We start from the raw sequence: 13182 nt of genomic DNA, 5'->3' as shown, positions 1-13182 counted from the left end.
CTTTGTGATTGTCTTTTGTGTGCTCTCTGATATCTTTGACTTCCATAAAACCTTTCCCCGTAGCGCTACCATACTTTTGCTTTTTTCTGTGACCATCTCCACATGATCCTCTAACCCTACAGTACTTCTTATTATTACTGTATACCTGTTCTCCTTGTACTTTGCAAGTAGGTCTGCCTCCATTGGCTTCTGAAGGAGTGGGCTATTTCCTTTGTCCTTTCCTGATCACAATGCTCTACTTTTTTTCCTTAAACTCCACAAGGTGCCCTCCTTTGTTTGTTCTTGCATGCCCTCCTCCAGCACATTGATCCTATGCCTTTACTAAGATCTAATTGATCATGTCACTCTCTGCCCATCTGGTGAAATCTAAGTGGCCGGCCTTTCCTATCTTTTTTTTAACCAGCTGTTTCTGTCATGTACAAGAATGTTATTGTTCTTTTCAAAACTTTTAAAGTTTCACACACACGCACACAAACGGGGAAGGATAGGTGAGGGATTCAGTTATAGCTAGGTGGATAACTTCATTGTTTAAAACCCACACACCCTGACACCTTTCTCTTAGAGGCCATAGGAAATGCCTTAACATATTATAAAGAATGGGAAAAAGTTTCTCCCAATGCACAACTTTGAAAGAAGCATGGGACATTATCTATTTTATGCATTTTTACTGCAGAGAAAAAGAGAGCTTTCCTTGCAATTATGGAAATGTAACTTTTCTGCCTATAGTCAGAAGTAGTATGAGAAGGGCCATGGAGTAGGTAGAAAATTCACCACACTAAATGCTGATAGTTAAGAGAGTACTTTCCTGTTGCTTTGTCTCCTGTTACCTGTCAAAATAAGAGCTCTGTGAAACTTGTACAAAGCATAGAAATCAGAAACACCCAGATTAGCAGGAAGATAATATTCCCCAGCACACGTGAACAACATAGCTGTTGTTCTTAACATTATCTCCAACCAATTCCTTTGTGTCCGAGAGCATTTGGTGATCTGGGTTAGCCTAAATAAACAGTCTATGACAATTAAAAGCTTGCTGATGGATGGAATTCTACCAAGACAGTCCAGTTAAAACAGTTATAATCTGAAGGAGAAAAGCTTGGCCTTTGGATGTGGCCTCTGATTGCATTGAGGTCAAGATAGCAACTTTATCTACTTCTAAGTCAACACCATGACAAATTCATTTAGGTGACTGAAAGAGGTGCTTCTGTTAAATGGACACTTGGCCACAATAATCCAAGGCCACAGTTCAATTTGCAATTTCTGTAGCTGTTGTTTTTTTTAAGCATCTACCTGTAGAGAGTATTGTTAAAGCTATGGTTTTCCCAGTAGTGATGTATGGAAGTGAGAGCTGGACCATCAAGAAGGCTGATCGCCAAAGAATTGATGCTTTTGAATTATGGTGCTGGAGGAGACTCTTGAGAGCCCCATGGACTGCAAGAAGATCAAACCTATCCATTCTGAAGGAAATCAGCCCTGAGTGCTCACTGGAAGGACAGATCGTGAAGCTGAGGCTCCAATACTTTGGCCACCTCATGAGAAGAGAAGACTCCCTGGAAAAGACCCTGATGTTGAGAAAGATGGAGGGCACAAGGAGAAGGGGACGACAGAGGATGAGATGGTTGGACAGTGTTCTCGAAGCTACTAACATGAGCTTGACCAAACTGCGGGAGGCAGTGGAAGACAGGAGGGCGTGGCATGCTCTGGTCCATGGGGTCACGAAGAGTCGGACACGACTAAACGACTAAACAACAACCAACAACACCTGTAGAGATCCATTTAAGACTCTGTGAGCCATGCCACATGTTATTGTGTTTGGTATTTCAAAGCCTATAATGGCCATTGAGATGCTTATTTATTAAGAACTCAGTCCTGTATATTCACTGAGCCAAGTCTGAAGGGAAGAGTAATCTGAAAATGATTATGGAACAATACATTCAAACTTGAGCGCTAATGGGGATCGTTTCCTGACATGGAAAATGGGTTTGCTTGGAGACAGAGCAAATGAAGGGAAAACATTTAATCAGTGATTATCTTTGTGGTAGCTTGATATTCACTTCATCAGCACAACCTGCCCTTTCTTATATTTTTCAGAAATCCTTCTTTTAAATGAAGGCAGAAAAAAGAATTAGGAAGGTCTGGACAGGTCTTGATCTTATTCACAGTTCCAGCAGTTTACTTGTCTTTAGAAACCACACACAAGATTCTGATTTTCACGTACGCAGGCCAGAAATCTAGTCATCTATGGTCGTGTCTGGTTTAGATAATTATGACAGGATCTGAGTCTCCTAATAAATCAACACCTAGAAAACAGGTGTGGACATCATCTTCACTAAGCTTCAGCACCATCCAACTGTTATCAACACAGGTACCCAAAGTACCCACAGAATCTTGTTCCCATATGCAACCCCATCAAAGATTGGTCCATTCAGTGGCTTAGACCCTAACTTGCCCTTCCACAAAGGAAACACACATTCCAGTCACTGCTGGCTCAATTTTTCTCTAATTTTCTTAGCACCTCCCACATTCTTCCAGTGGAGCAGATTTTCAGGAGAGAAGAGAGGGTTGCTGGAGAAACTGGCAGAAATTACCTGCCTGCCTCCCACCCCTTCCTTCCTTCTGGAGCATCTCATGAGCAGAGCTCCACTCATGGCAACTTACCATCCAAAGCCATTATCTTCATTCGTATCATCTCCCTTTCACACACCACCACAATGGCTCAATATGCCATTCTTCCTGGAACATTTCCAGATCAGCAAAATGTAGGTAGCAAAATGGCATGGAAATTCTCAGTGCCAGGCAGAAAAACAAGTGCCACATACTACGTGGTATGTTGGAAGCATGCATCACGATGAGGCTTTTACAAGCCTGGTAATGACAAAGTTTGACCAAACTGTGGGAGGCAGTGGAAGACAGAAGTGCCTGGCGTGCTCTGGTCCATGGGGTCACGAAGAGTCGGACACGACTAAACGACTAAACGACAACAAAGTGTAAGCTATCCCCCATGTAAAATGATCCTTATGAAGGATGTGAGAATCAGCTTTTTCTTACTGGTGTCATGCATCAGATAACGCAGCTTTGAAAATATCCTGTCTTTTTGAGATGTTGTCAAAACTTTCTCCTGTCTTGCCTTTTTTATTTTTTTAAAAAAATCTTTCCTAGAGCTAATCTTTATGCCCTGATCTCACTATTCCCAGCCTCCCTTCATCTTCTGCAGAAAAGACGCCAGAAAAGAAATATGATTTTTGACGCTAGGCGGGCCAACCGTGCCTGTTTAGAGCACCTAGCCTGTGCCCTGCTTTGTTTTTCTGTGTGTATGTATATCCCGAGTACAAAAGATGCCGATGCCTGTGGCAAACAAATCTCATTCACTTCTTAGAAGCTTATTTCCTTGCCTGATCCTTACACAAAATGGTAAATTAATAGGAATTTTCCATATTTTCATGCCACTTGGCAGCTTGATTATTTAAGTGCTTACTCGGTGCATTGAAAAAGAAACCCTAATCACTCCTTCAAAGTACATGGCTCCACACAAGGCTTCCCATGTCTCAAAATACAGAAGGATCATCATCACCATCATAATAGCGTGGCAGCTGTGCTTTCTGCTAGCCAGGAAAGTTAGTCCTGTATATAGCAGACACACCTCAGCTACTGTCTGCCATCTGCCTAGTTAGCAGGCAGACAGCCACAGGAGGAGACAGAGACAGCTGCTCCCAACAATGCAGAAAACATCAGTACTTCCTTAAAGGCTCTGGCAATGTGGATAAACAATTTCGGCAGAAAGAATATTCAAAATTGCTGCAGATTTTCTCCCTGCAACTGTTATTATGCATTGCACCACAACAAGATGATTATGTTCAGTGGAAAGCGATTTTTATTCAGCAACTGTTAAAAGAGTTCTGCACAGGCGCATTCTTTCTTTTTAAACAGAGTGCCAGATAACAAGTCTAAAGGACCATTGTCCTGGACAAAAAGCATTCATTCCATGCTAAAATAATAAAGGGATGTTCTTTTTCCTTTTTTAAATGAAATACACAGCTATTATGGACCAATTCAGCACTGCTTCTTCAGACCCGATGATCAACATTAAGAAAATACAAGGAAACCTCCTGATTTCAGAGACGGGGAAGCTCTCTAGATGTCATTGGACTCCCAACTCACTTTTGGCCATGCAGGCTGGAAGGGAGTCTGGTGGGAATTGGAGTCCAACACCATCTGAAGTTCCACAGGCTCTCCATCCCTGGTCTGTTTTGAGAAGGGAATTGCAAACATTGCCCTCCTCTCTGAATATTCACACAGTCCTAGACCTTTCGATGTTTTATTCTTATATGTTCACTGGCAAATCATGAGATCGAGAAGAACCTCTAAGAGGATGGAACATGAAGGCCTACCACCTACCTCTCTTACAACCACCTCCCTTCAACCAGTTTCAATGTGGTCCTCACCTGTTGGTCAGTGGCATAATTACAAGCCTGGGGCTGTTTGGATTTGGATTTGATATCCCACTTTATCACTACCTGAAGGAGTCTCAAAGCGGCTAACATTCTCCTTTCCCTTCCTCCCCCACAACAAACACTCTGTGAGGTGAGTGGGGCTGAGAGACTTCAGAGAAGTGTGACTAGCCCAAGGTCACCCAGCAGCTGCATGTGGAGGAGTGGAGATGCGAACCCGGTTCCCCAGATTACGAGACTACCGCTCTTAACCACTACACCACACTGGCTCCAAGGTATTTGTAAAAGTACTGAAACTGAGCGTCACAAATCTTGGCAAAGCACTTGCTCTGCTCCTCGTCCCACCTACCACCTGCCTCTCTTACAACCACCTCCCTTCAACCAGTTTCAATACTGTCCTCACCTGTCGGTCAGTGGCGTAATTACAAGCCTGGGGCTGTTTCCAAGGTATTCGTAAAAGTACTGAAACTGAGCGTCACAAATGTTGACGAAGCACTTGCTCTGCTCTTCCTCCCACCTGTGGCGCAACTGCGATAGCCAAGTAAACGCCTGTCCATTGGAAACCTGAAAAGAGGAAGAGAGCAACAGGTTAACAGATGTTTCCGGAAACAGCCCAAAGAGTAAGGAGAGAAAAGGGCAGTCTGGACTGCAGCCTTTCTGGCCGCAGTTGCTTCTTGCGCTGGCTGAACATAATCCGCTTTTGAAACTCCCCTGAATTTCAAAAGCAGCTTATCAAGTGCAGGGCTGCTATATAAGAGCAAGGGGCAAAGGGATCCTACTGCCCCCACAGAGTTCCCTGCGTGGAGCCCAGTGGCCTATAGTTTAATGTAGAGATAAAGGGGCCTCTAAGCTCCTTGGCCTCACACTTGAAGCTTAAGTAGGACCCAGCCACCAACAGAAGAAAACAAAACACGCTTTGCATACGTTTATTGGGCACAGCTATTCAATTTACCTCTTGAAACCATCAGTTGGTTCTGCAAAGGGCAAACCATTGACAAAGCTCAGCTACTTTTCTCCATTTCTTATATTCCTTCCTTAAAGACAAGCTACACAGAATATATATTGCCCTCAACAAGAGCTCAAATGCTTAGCACCTTGCATTGCAGTAGCCTAAACCACAAGAGCAGTGTTTCTCAACCTGTGGGTCCCCAGATGTTGTTGGACTACAACTCCCATCATTCCTAGCCAGCATGACCAGTGGTCAGGGATGATGGGAGTTGTAGTCCAACAATATCTGGGCACCCACAGGTTGAGAACCACTGCACTAGAGCCCTGTTCAAGCCCTGTGAAAAATGGAGAAGAGTGTGGGGACTCAGTTTGTACTAACAAACTCTATGGAAGATTTAACATTCCCCGCAAATACACCCTCCATGGAGAACTGGGTTAGGACCATAGGGTGCTGCCATATCCCAAGTCAGAAACATTGGTCCATCTAGCTCAGTCCTGACTGGCAATGGCACTCCAGGGTCTTCCTCAGTCCTGCTTCCCCTCTGCTATTGTTGCCTCTTCACCTACCTAAGCAGTGAAAAGAGCATGGAAGAGGAAGGGAAGCTGCTACTTCCCTTGCTTTCTCCCTCTGGGCAGTGTTGCAGATTGGGTCAGAGGGATAGTGGAAAGTAGTTACAGAAGGGAACCAAGGGAGATGGGGAAGGGCACTGGCAAGACATTTGTTCCCTGGGGAGAAGGGCAATATGATTCCGCCTCCATTCCATGTACAATAGCATAGACTGACAGTAGAATCTTACTTCAACACTGGCAATAGGGCAGAGATCTCCATCACACTAGAGGATGGCAGGCTAGCTTAGGAGGCCCAGAGAAGATTGCATGGAAGGTAATAAAGGTAAAGGACCCCTGGACGGTGAAACCAGTCAAAGGCAGCTATGGGGTGCGGCGCTCATCTTGCTTCAGGCTGAGGGAGCCGGCGTTTGTCCGCAGACAGCTTTCTGGGTCATGTGGACACCATGACTAAACCGCTTCTGGCACAACAGAACACCGTGATGAGTGCCAGAGCGCATGGAAACACTGTTTACCTTCCCACCGCAGTGCTACCTATTTATCTACAGTGGTACCTCGGGTTAAGTACTTAATTCGTTCTGGAGGTCCGTTCTTAACCTGAAACTGTTCTTAACCTGAAGCACCACTTTAGCTAATGGGGCCTCCTGCTGCTGCTGCGCCGCTGCTGTGCGATTTCTGTTCTCATCCTGAAGCAAAGTTCTTAACCCGAGGTATTATTTCAGGGTTAGCGGAGTCTGTAACCTGAAGCGTATGTAACCCGAGGTACCACTGTGTACTTGCACTGGCGTGCTTTCGAACTGCTAGGTTGGCAGAAGCTGGGACAGAGCAACGGGAGCTCACTCCGTCAAACTGCCAACCTTCCAATCAGCAAGCCCAAGAGGCTCAGTGGTTTAGACCACAGTGCCACCCAGTCCCTATAAGAAGCTGCATGGTACATGCCCCTCCCTCCGGTCTCTACTTCTCTCAGCATCTGCTGCCTGAAGAAGCTGCATCACTCTGCCTAGTAAGAGAGCCAGTCCTAAGAGCAGCCTACTGAGAGTATCTTTCTCACCCACCTCCCTAAAAAAGAAAACCCAAAGCTGTAATTGCCTTCTGCATGCAAGACATGAGCTTTACCACTAAGCTGTTGGTACACAGAGCATACACCCATTTTGAATGAGGCCTAGAAGGAGCTTTTAAGTTATCATTGACGTCTTGCCAGGTGGGGGGTGGGCAGCCAACAATGCACTAAAAGAAGAGAAGAGAAAGTACTCTGCCAAATTAATATCCAATCATAGTATTTTATACAATTTAAATCGCAAAGCCAGCTGGAATAAATGCACATTTTCATGGTAACATTTAACAGGTCTGGGACAGATCACTGAGAACCTGCTGTCACTTTATAGCATACATTTTTAATAAGACACTTTAAACATTTGGACAAACACACACATATCTATATATATTTAAATAGCATTTTTTCAACTGGTAAATGCAATTATCTTCAGTCCTGAATCGAAAGAAAAAGGACAGAAATTGACTGGATCAAAATATTCTGTCATCATTATACATAAGCAACCCGAAATCTTTTCAACAAATGAAATTATTCTTTATCTTATGCTTTTAAAAATGCATTAGGGTAATTGCTCTGCAACAAATTACCTTCTGTGCTATAAGCTTGGCTACAACATCTCTAGCATGTACATCAATTGTGCATATTGTCATGATCTTCTGACGATCTCCAGGGGTGAGTTCCCCTAACAGCATGTTTATAAGGGCATTCAGTTGAGCAATCTGCAAAATAATTATATTTCAATGGAGATATTACACTGTGAAGGGAAAAAAACCTATTATATGTCAAGTGCTAAATGGAGCAGTTCTGGTAGCAAGGCATACTTATTGGTGCTTTTAATCAACGCAAATAACTTTTGCAAACTAATAGTGGTATTGTTTTCTGGTAATTGTAATTTGCTTCCTTAATAACAAAGATACACTTTTCAGATAGTAGCCATTACTTTTATTCCAATATGAATTAAATACTGGTGGGCAGACTCATTTGTACTGCATTTGCTTTCGTGTTCAGTGTGATGGAATTATTAAGAGGTTGAAATGCAGCACGTATCATACGGCATTTTAGAAAAACAATCCGTATTATCCAAACGGTGCTTTGTTATTTAAACTCCTTTATCAAAATTAAGAGACGGGGAGAGGATTGTGTTCCTTTATTCTGCTGCATTAGGAGTACAATCATATGCTTAAGATCTGAAGGCTGAGGTGCTGTAGAATTGGGCAGAAGCCTATCATGTCAATGGAATGCCAACTCCTGTGTAGGAAAAAGGGAGAAATTATATCCAGTTTGCATTTAAAGGTGAACAAATGTGTCTGATGACTGTCTGCTACTACGAGTGGCTGTGGTGGTGGTGGTTAGGGAACTGTTCTATATTGTCTGCACTGTGGCTTCGAGTCCAGGAAGTCCCTCTCCTTTGCAGGCATGGGAAAGGTGAGTGGGACCATCTCTCCTATCCCTCTGGTAAGGCTTAAACCCCCCTCTCCTGCTTCCTAGTCACATGCCCATTGCAGAGCACTAGACAATGGCTGCTATCAGGGTGTATCTGCCGTTGTTGCATATCCTTGGCGACTAGGCAAAAGGCTCCCTCTCACTCCCCGGGTGACTCTGGAACCCTTGTTGTTAGAAGGGCTGTGTATGCTCTATGCCAGGGGTCGGCAAACTATGGTCCACAGGCTGAATGAGGCCCGCAAGGGTCGTTAACCCGGCCCGGCCACTGTCTGAGCTCCCTGGGGGAAAAGACAAGAAAGAGAGAATCCGCTGCTCGTTCTCACGCAAAGTCCTCCTTCAGGAGGTGCAGGAGGAGGAAAAGGAGGAGGCGGAGATGCCGCTGGCGGGAAAAGAGGACGGGGGGAGGAGGTGAGAGATTTATGGGGTGACAGAAAAGAGAGAGGGTGGGGAGAACAGGCAGGAGCGCTCCCCGCTGGCTGTGCAGTGGTGATCTGGCCTCTGGAGACCTTCCTGCAGTCTGGAGCTTGCCCCACCACCGGCACGGCAGCGAGTCAGCCACCGGTGCCAGCGGGAGGGCCCCCATCACACCCCCAAAGTGTGATGGCAGCAGGAGGCCCAGGAGGTCACAACGAAGCACCAAACCCAGGAAGGGACCCCCCCATCCAAACAATGACTATCATCAGTGCAGGTAAGATTTTTTTTTAAATTTCAAATTTTTATCATCCACAATACTGTCTGGCCTGCCTGGTGCTCTTGCATGGAACGTGTCCTTTTAAAATGCATCTGTGCATTATTTGTGGGGCCCTCCTGGTGTGCATAGGAATTCATTCATTCCCCCCCCAAAAAAAATATAGTCCAGCCCCCCCCCATGGTCTGAGGGACAGTGGACCGGCCCCCTGCTGAAAAAGTTTGCCGACCCCTGCTCTATGCAGCCCCACAGAGCAGGGAGGCTGTGTTTTATGCCTTCTTCTTCCCCTTCTGTGTTTGTGTGGTTTATCAGATAGTGAGGAGGAGAAGCCATAAGTGGATGTGAACTCCCGCTTGGAAAGGACACCTGGGATCTGCTCCACCTCCAGCCACTGAGATCTTTTGATGGAGCCCACTTTTATTCATGTATTTGTTGAAAGGAACTTGAATACTACTGAATATTTCGCAAATTCAGCGGTCCCTCATGACTAGTGTGGCAGGCCATCCCCTGTGGAGCTTGCAGCCAACAGCATACTGACATGCTTTGTTTGTATTGATGCCCTTGTAGTATTGTTTTTATGCGTGCACTGCCATATTCATTTTTGTGTGTGTGTGCCATAAATATTTATAATAATAATAATAATAATAAGAAGAAGAAGAAGAAGAAGAAGAAGAAGAAGAAGAAGAAGAAGTGCTGGAGGAAACTCTTGAGAGTCCTATGGACTGCAAGAAGATCAAACCTCTCCATTCTGAAGGAAATCAGCCCTGAGTGCTCACTGGAAGGACAGATCCTAAAGCTGAGGCTCCAATACTTTGGCCACCTCATGAGAAGAGAAGACTCCCTGGAAAAGACCCTGATGTTGGGGAAGATGGAGGGCACAAGGAGAAGGGGGCGATAGAGGACGAGATGGTTGCATAGTGTTCTTGAAGCTACCAGCATGAGTTTGACCAAACTGCGGGAGGCAGTGGAAGACAGGAGTGCCTGGCGTGCTCTGGTCCATGGGGTCACGAAGAGTCGGACACGACTAAACAACTAAACAACAACAACAATAAACTGTCAGCAGCAAAGGCTATTTCTGGGGCTGATGCTGGGACATTTGTGTTGCAAGCTGTGGGTTTTGTGGCACGTTACACATGCTCCCCTTTCGAGGGCTATTGCACTTGCCTGTTTGCGATTGTAATCTTTCAAGGCCGTTTCAAAGCCTTCCTCGAGCCGGTCAAAAGCCATTCTGACATCAGCTGCCCACCAGATTTGACTGCTGATTAACGCCACTTGGGCCGGGAAGTCAAACAGCCACTGGTCTCGGGACTTATCCTCGTAGGCTGCCACAGCTTCCATTATCTTCTGCTTGACTGTCCTGTGCATGGCCTCCTCTAAGGAGCTTAACCAGCATTCTGCCTGAAGCATGTAGACAGGTACACTGATATTATGGAGTCAAGCAGTAGAAAAGCCCACTTCTTTTTAACGTGCTTTCGTGCCATAGCTGTCAACTTACATATTTGAAAATAAGGGTCCAGCAGCCTCGAAAATAAGGGATCAGCAGCCAAAATAAGGGATTTTAGTCAACAGCAGCCAAACGAAGCCTCAAGCGGTGGTTCCCACAGCGCAGCAACCCGGCAAAGGGGATGCAGCAGGGAAAACCACCGTCACCTCTCTGCTGGGAAGCGCTGAGCAAAGGCAAGTCCCCAGGTAATGCGGCCGATTTGATTGGCACAAGGCATGCAAGCTCCACCCCCCAGTCGTTCTTAGACTCCTTATTGGGTGAGCAACGCAGCCAAGCAACACAGTTGGAGTCTCCCTCCTCCCTGGCCGGTAGGGAGGGAGGGAGGGAGAGGAGCTGCTTCCTTTGAAACCCGGGAAATTTATGGGACATCATCAATCAGGGACAGAAGTGGGAAACGACGCTGGGATAAGGGAGTTTCCCTCCAAATAAGGGACGGTTGACAGCTATGTTTTGTGCCTTTTTCATACAACGTACACAGCCAAAGGAATAGAAGGGAAATCATTCATTCAGATATATCCTTAGCCTCAGTAATTCTTGCATGCCCCCCCCATTCACTCCCCCTTTGCTTGACAATAGGGGGAGCTCCTCTCCAATTCTGAGGTTCTAGGACTCTGTGCTTTTAGGTGGTGCCTATCAATGACCTTTCACACAAGGTCCTGTTTTTTGGAATGCCAAAGGCTGAGTGAGATTGCAAGTTCCCCTGCTTTCCTTGGACCTAGACTTCCAAAAGCCCTTAAAGAGATGCAGGAAGAGGCTGCTGGCAGACTGATCAACACAGTACAGCGGTACCTCGGGTTAAGTACTTAATTCGTTCCGGAGGTCCGTTCTTAACCTGAAACTGTTCTTAACCTGAAGCACCACTTTAGCTAATGGGGCCTCCCACTGCTGCCATGCGATTTCTGTTCTCATCCTGAAGCAAAGTTCTTAACCCAAGGTACTGTTTCTGCGTTAGCAGAGTCTGTAACCTGAAGCATCTGTAACCCGAGGTACCACTGTATTAAAAACATATATATGTATTTTAATTGGTTTTCACATATTACTTTACAATACCGATGTACCAAAGCCAACACCATTTCCTCCCCATCCCCCCATACATTTACATTTCTATTTCCTCAATCTATCATATTATTCTTTTCTCCTTCCTCCCACTTCCCTCTGCCCCCACTCGATTTCCTCCACATTATACAATTTACAATAATATTTGCATTCTACAACCTTCTCAAATCATCTATATATTCTTATTATCTTTCCTTACGAATTTTTCTTCCAACCATGTATTAAAAACATATTGGCTATGCTTCCCAAGTGCTTCTGACCTTCCTTTTATTTTATTTTATTTTAAAAATAAAATAAAATACATAAACAAAACAAAACAAAACAAAATAAAATACTTGATGTGCACTGACTTGCTGTGCACTTTGCTAAGCTAATTGTTCTCAGCTCCAGATCCACATATGATACCCTTCTCCTGGCTTGCTCTCTGCCTCTGGATTTACCTGCCCCTTGCAGAAACAGGGCTCCGAGAAGACCACAAACTCTCCTTCTCTGCTGTACATCCCTATGGCCATTTGTATTTCAGTGTTTGTGTCCTCTTCAAATTTAAGGTCGGCCACATTGTCAAAGAGCTTCACCAAGTGCCTTGTAATCTGTTGACCAGGGTTACAAAGTTAATAATGTTATGGCTTCAGTTTGCTGCCATCAAGAATTAGAAAAGCAAACAATGTCAGTGGGAGAAAAAGAAAAATACCTGCTTGGGATGCGTTCCTTTAGAGATGATTTCTAACAAATCCACTGCAGAGACAAAATAGAATCTTGGAAAGGTGAGTCTCTTGGCATCTAAGTAATCTGCTAAGGATTTCTCACAAAGTGTGAGCCTGAAAAACGAAGTCCACAAATGTAAAAGAAAGAAAGAAAATGATTTCTAACATAAATTAGAATTGCCAGTGAGGTAGTCACTGGAGTCAAATACAGTGGTACCTCTGGATGCGAACGGGATCTGTTCCAGAGCCCCATTCGCATCCTGAAGTAAACATAAGATGCGACTGCACGTCTGCGGGTCACGTTTCGCTGCTTCTGTGCATGTGCGTGACGTCATTTTGAGCATCTGTTCATGCGCGAGCGGCAAAACCCGAAAGTAACACGCTCCATTACTTCCGGGTTGCAGCGGAGCGCAACCCAAAATACTTAACTTGAAGCTACTTCAACCCGAGGTATGACTGTACCCATAATCTATCTTGCAGAAGATAAATTGCTGGCAGATCACTGAGTGGTTTGCAGTAGATCAGCAAGGGTTTTGATTTTCAATTATAGCAACAAATATTCTCCCCTCCTTCCCAGAAAAAGGGCTTTTAGAACCCTGTTCAGATGTATACTTCCATAAGTAAGCCTTAGATCCATTTAAGTCAAACCTTTGTTGAAGAACTTCCAGTTTTCCAAGTAATCCCATCTGGTTTGTTACTTCTATGACTTTTTTTGCCTTCACCACCTCAGCCATAAGTTCCTGAACAACCAAGAGGGAGGAAAAGCAGAAGGA

General features: G+C 44.9%; 1 protein-coding gene across 1 annotated transcript in view; it reads right to left on the bottom strand.

Annotated features, from left to right (window-relative positions):
• LOC310691029 (dynein axonemal heavy chain 11-like) overlaps window positions 1–13182 on the bottom strand; it is a 228191-nt gene that overhangs the window by 179563 nt on the left and 35446 nt on the right. The window contains exons 18-23 of the mRNA XM_083470619.1: window positions 13058–13149; window positions 12397–12523; window positions 12146–12295; window positions 10310–10543; window positions 7602–7733; window positions 4849–5009 (exon numbers count right to left, since the gene is read on the bottom strand). Of these exons, the coding sequence (XP_083326745.1) occupies window positions 4849–5009; window positions 7602–7733; window positions 10310–10543; window positions 12146–12295; window positions 12397–12523; window positions 13058–13149 (896 nt within the window). The remainder of the gene's footprint in view (window positions 1–4848; window positions 5010–7601; window positions 7734–10309; window positions 10544–12145; window positions 12296–12396; window positions 12524–13057; window positions 13150–13182) is intronic.

Source organism: Podarcis liolepis (assembly GCF_965112155.1).
Source record: "Podarcis liolepis genome assembly, chromosome: 1".
NCBI classification, from domain to species: domain Eukaryota; kingdom Metazoa; phylum Chordata; class Lepidosauria; order Squamata; family Lacertidae; genus Podarcis; species Podarcis liolepis.
The sequence above is the reverse complement of the archived record's forward strand: the minus strand, read 5'-3'. Positions and strand labels throughout refer to the sequence as shown.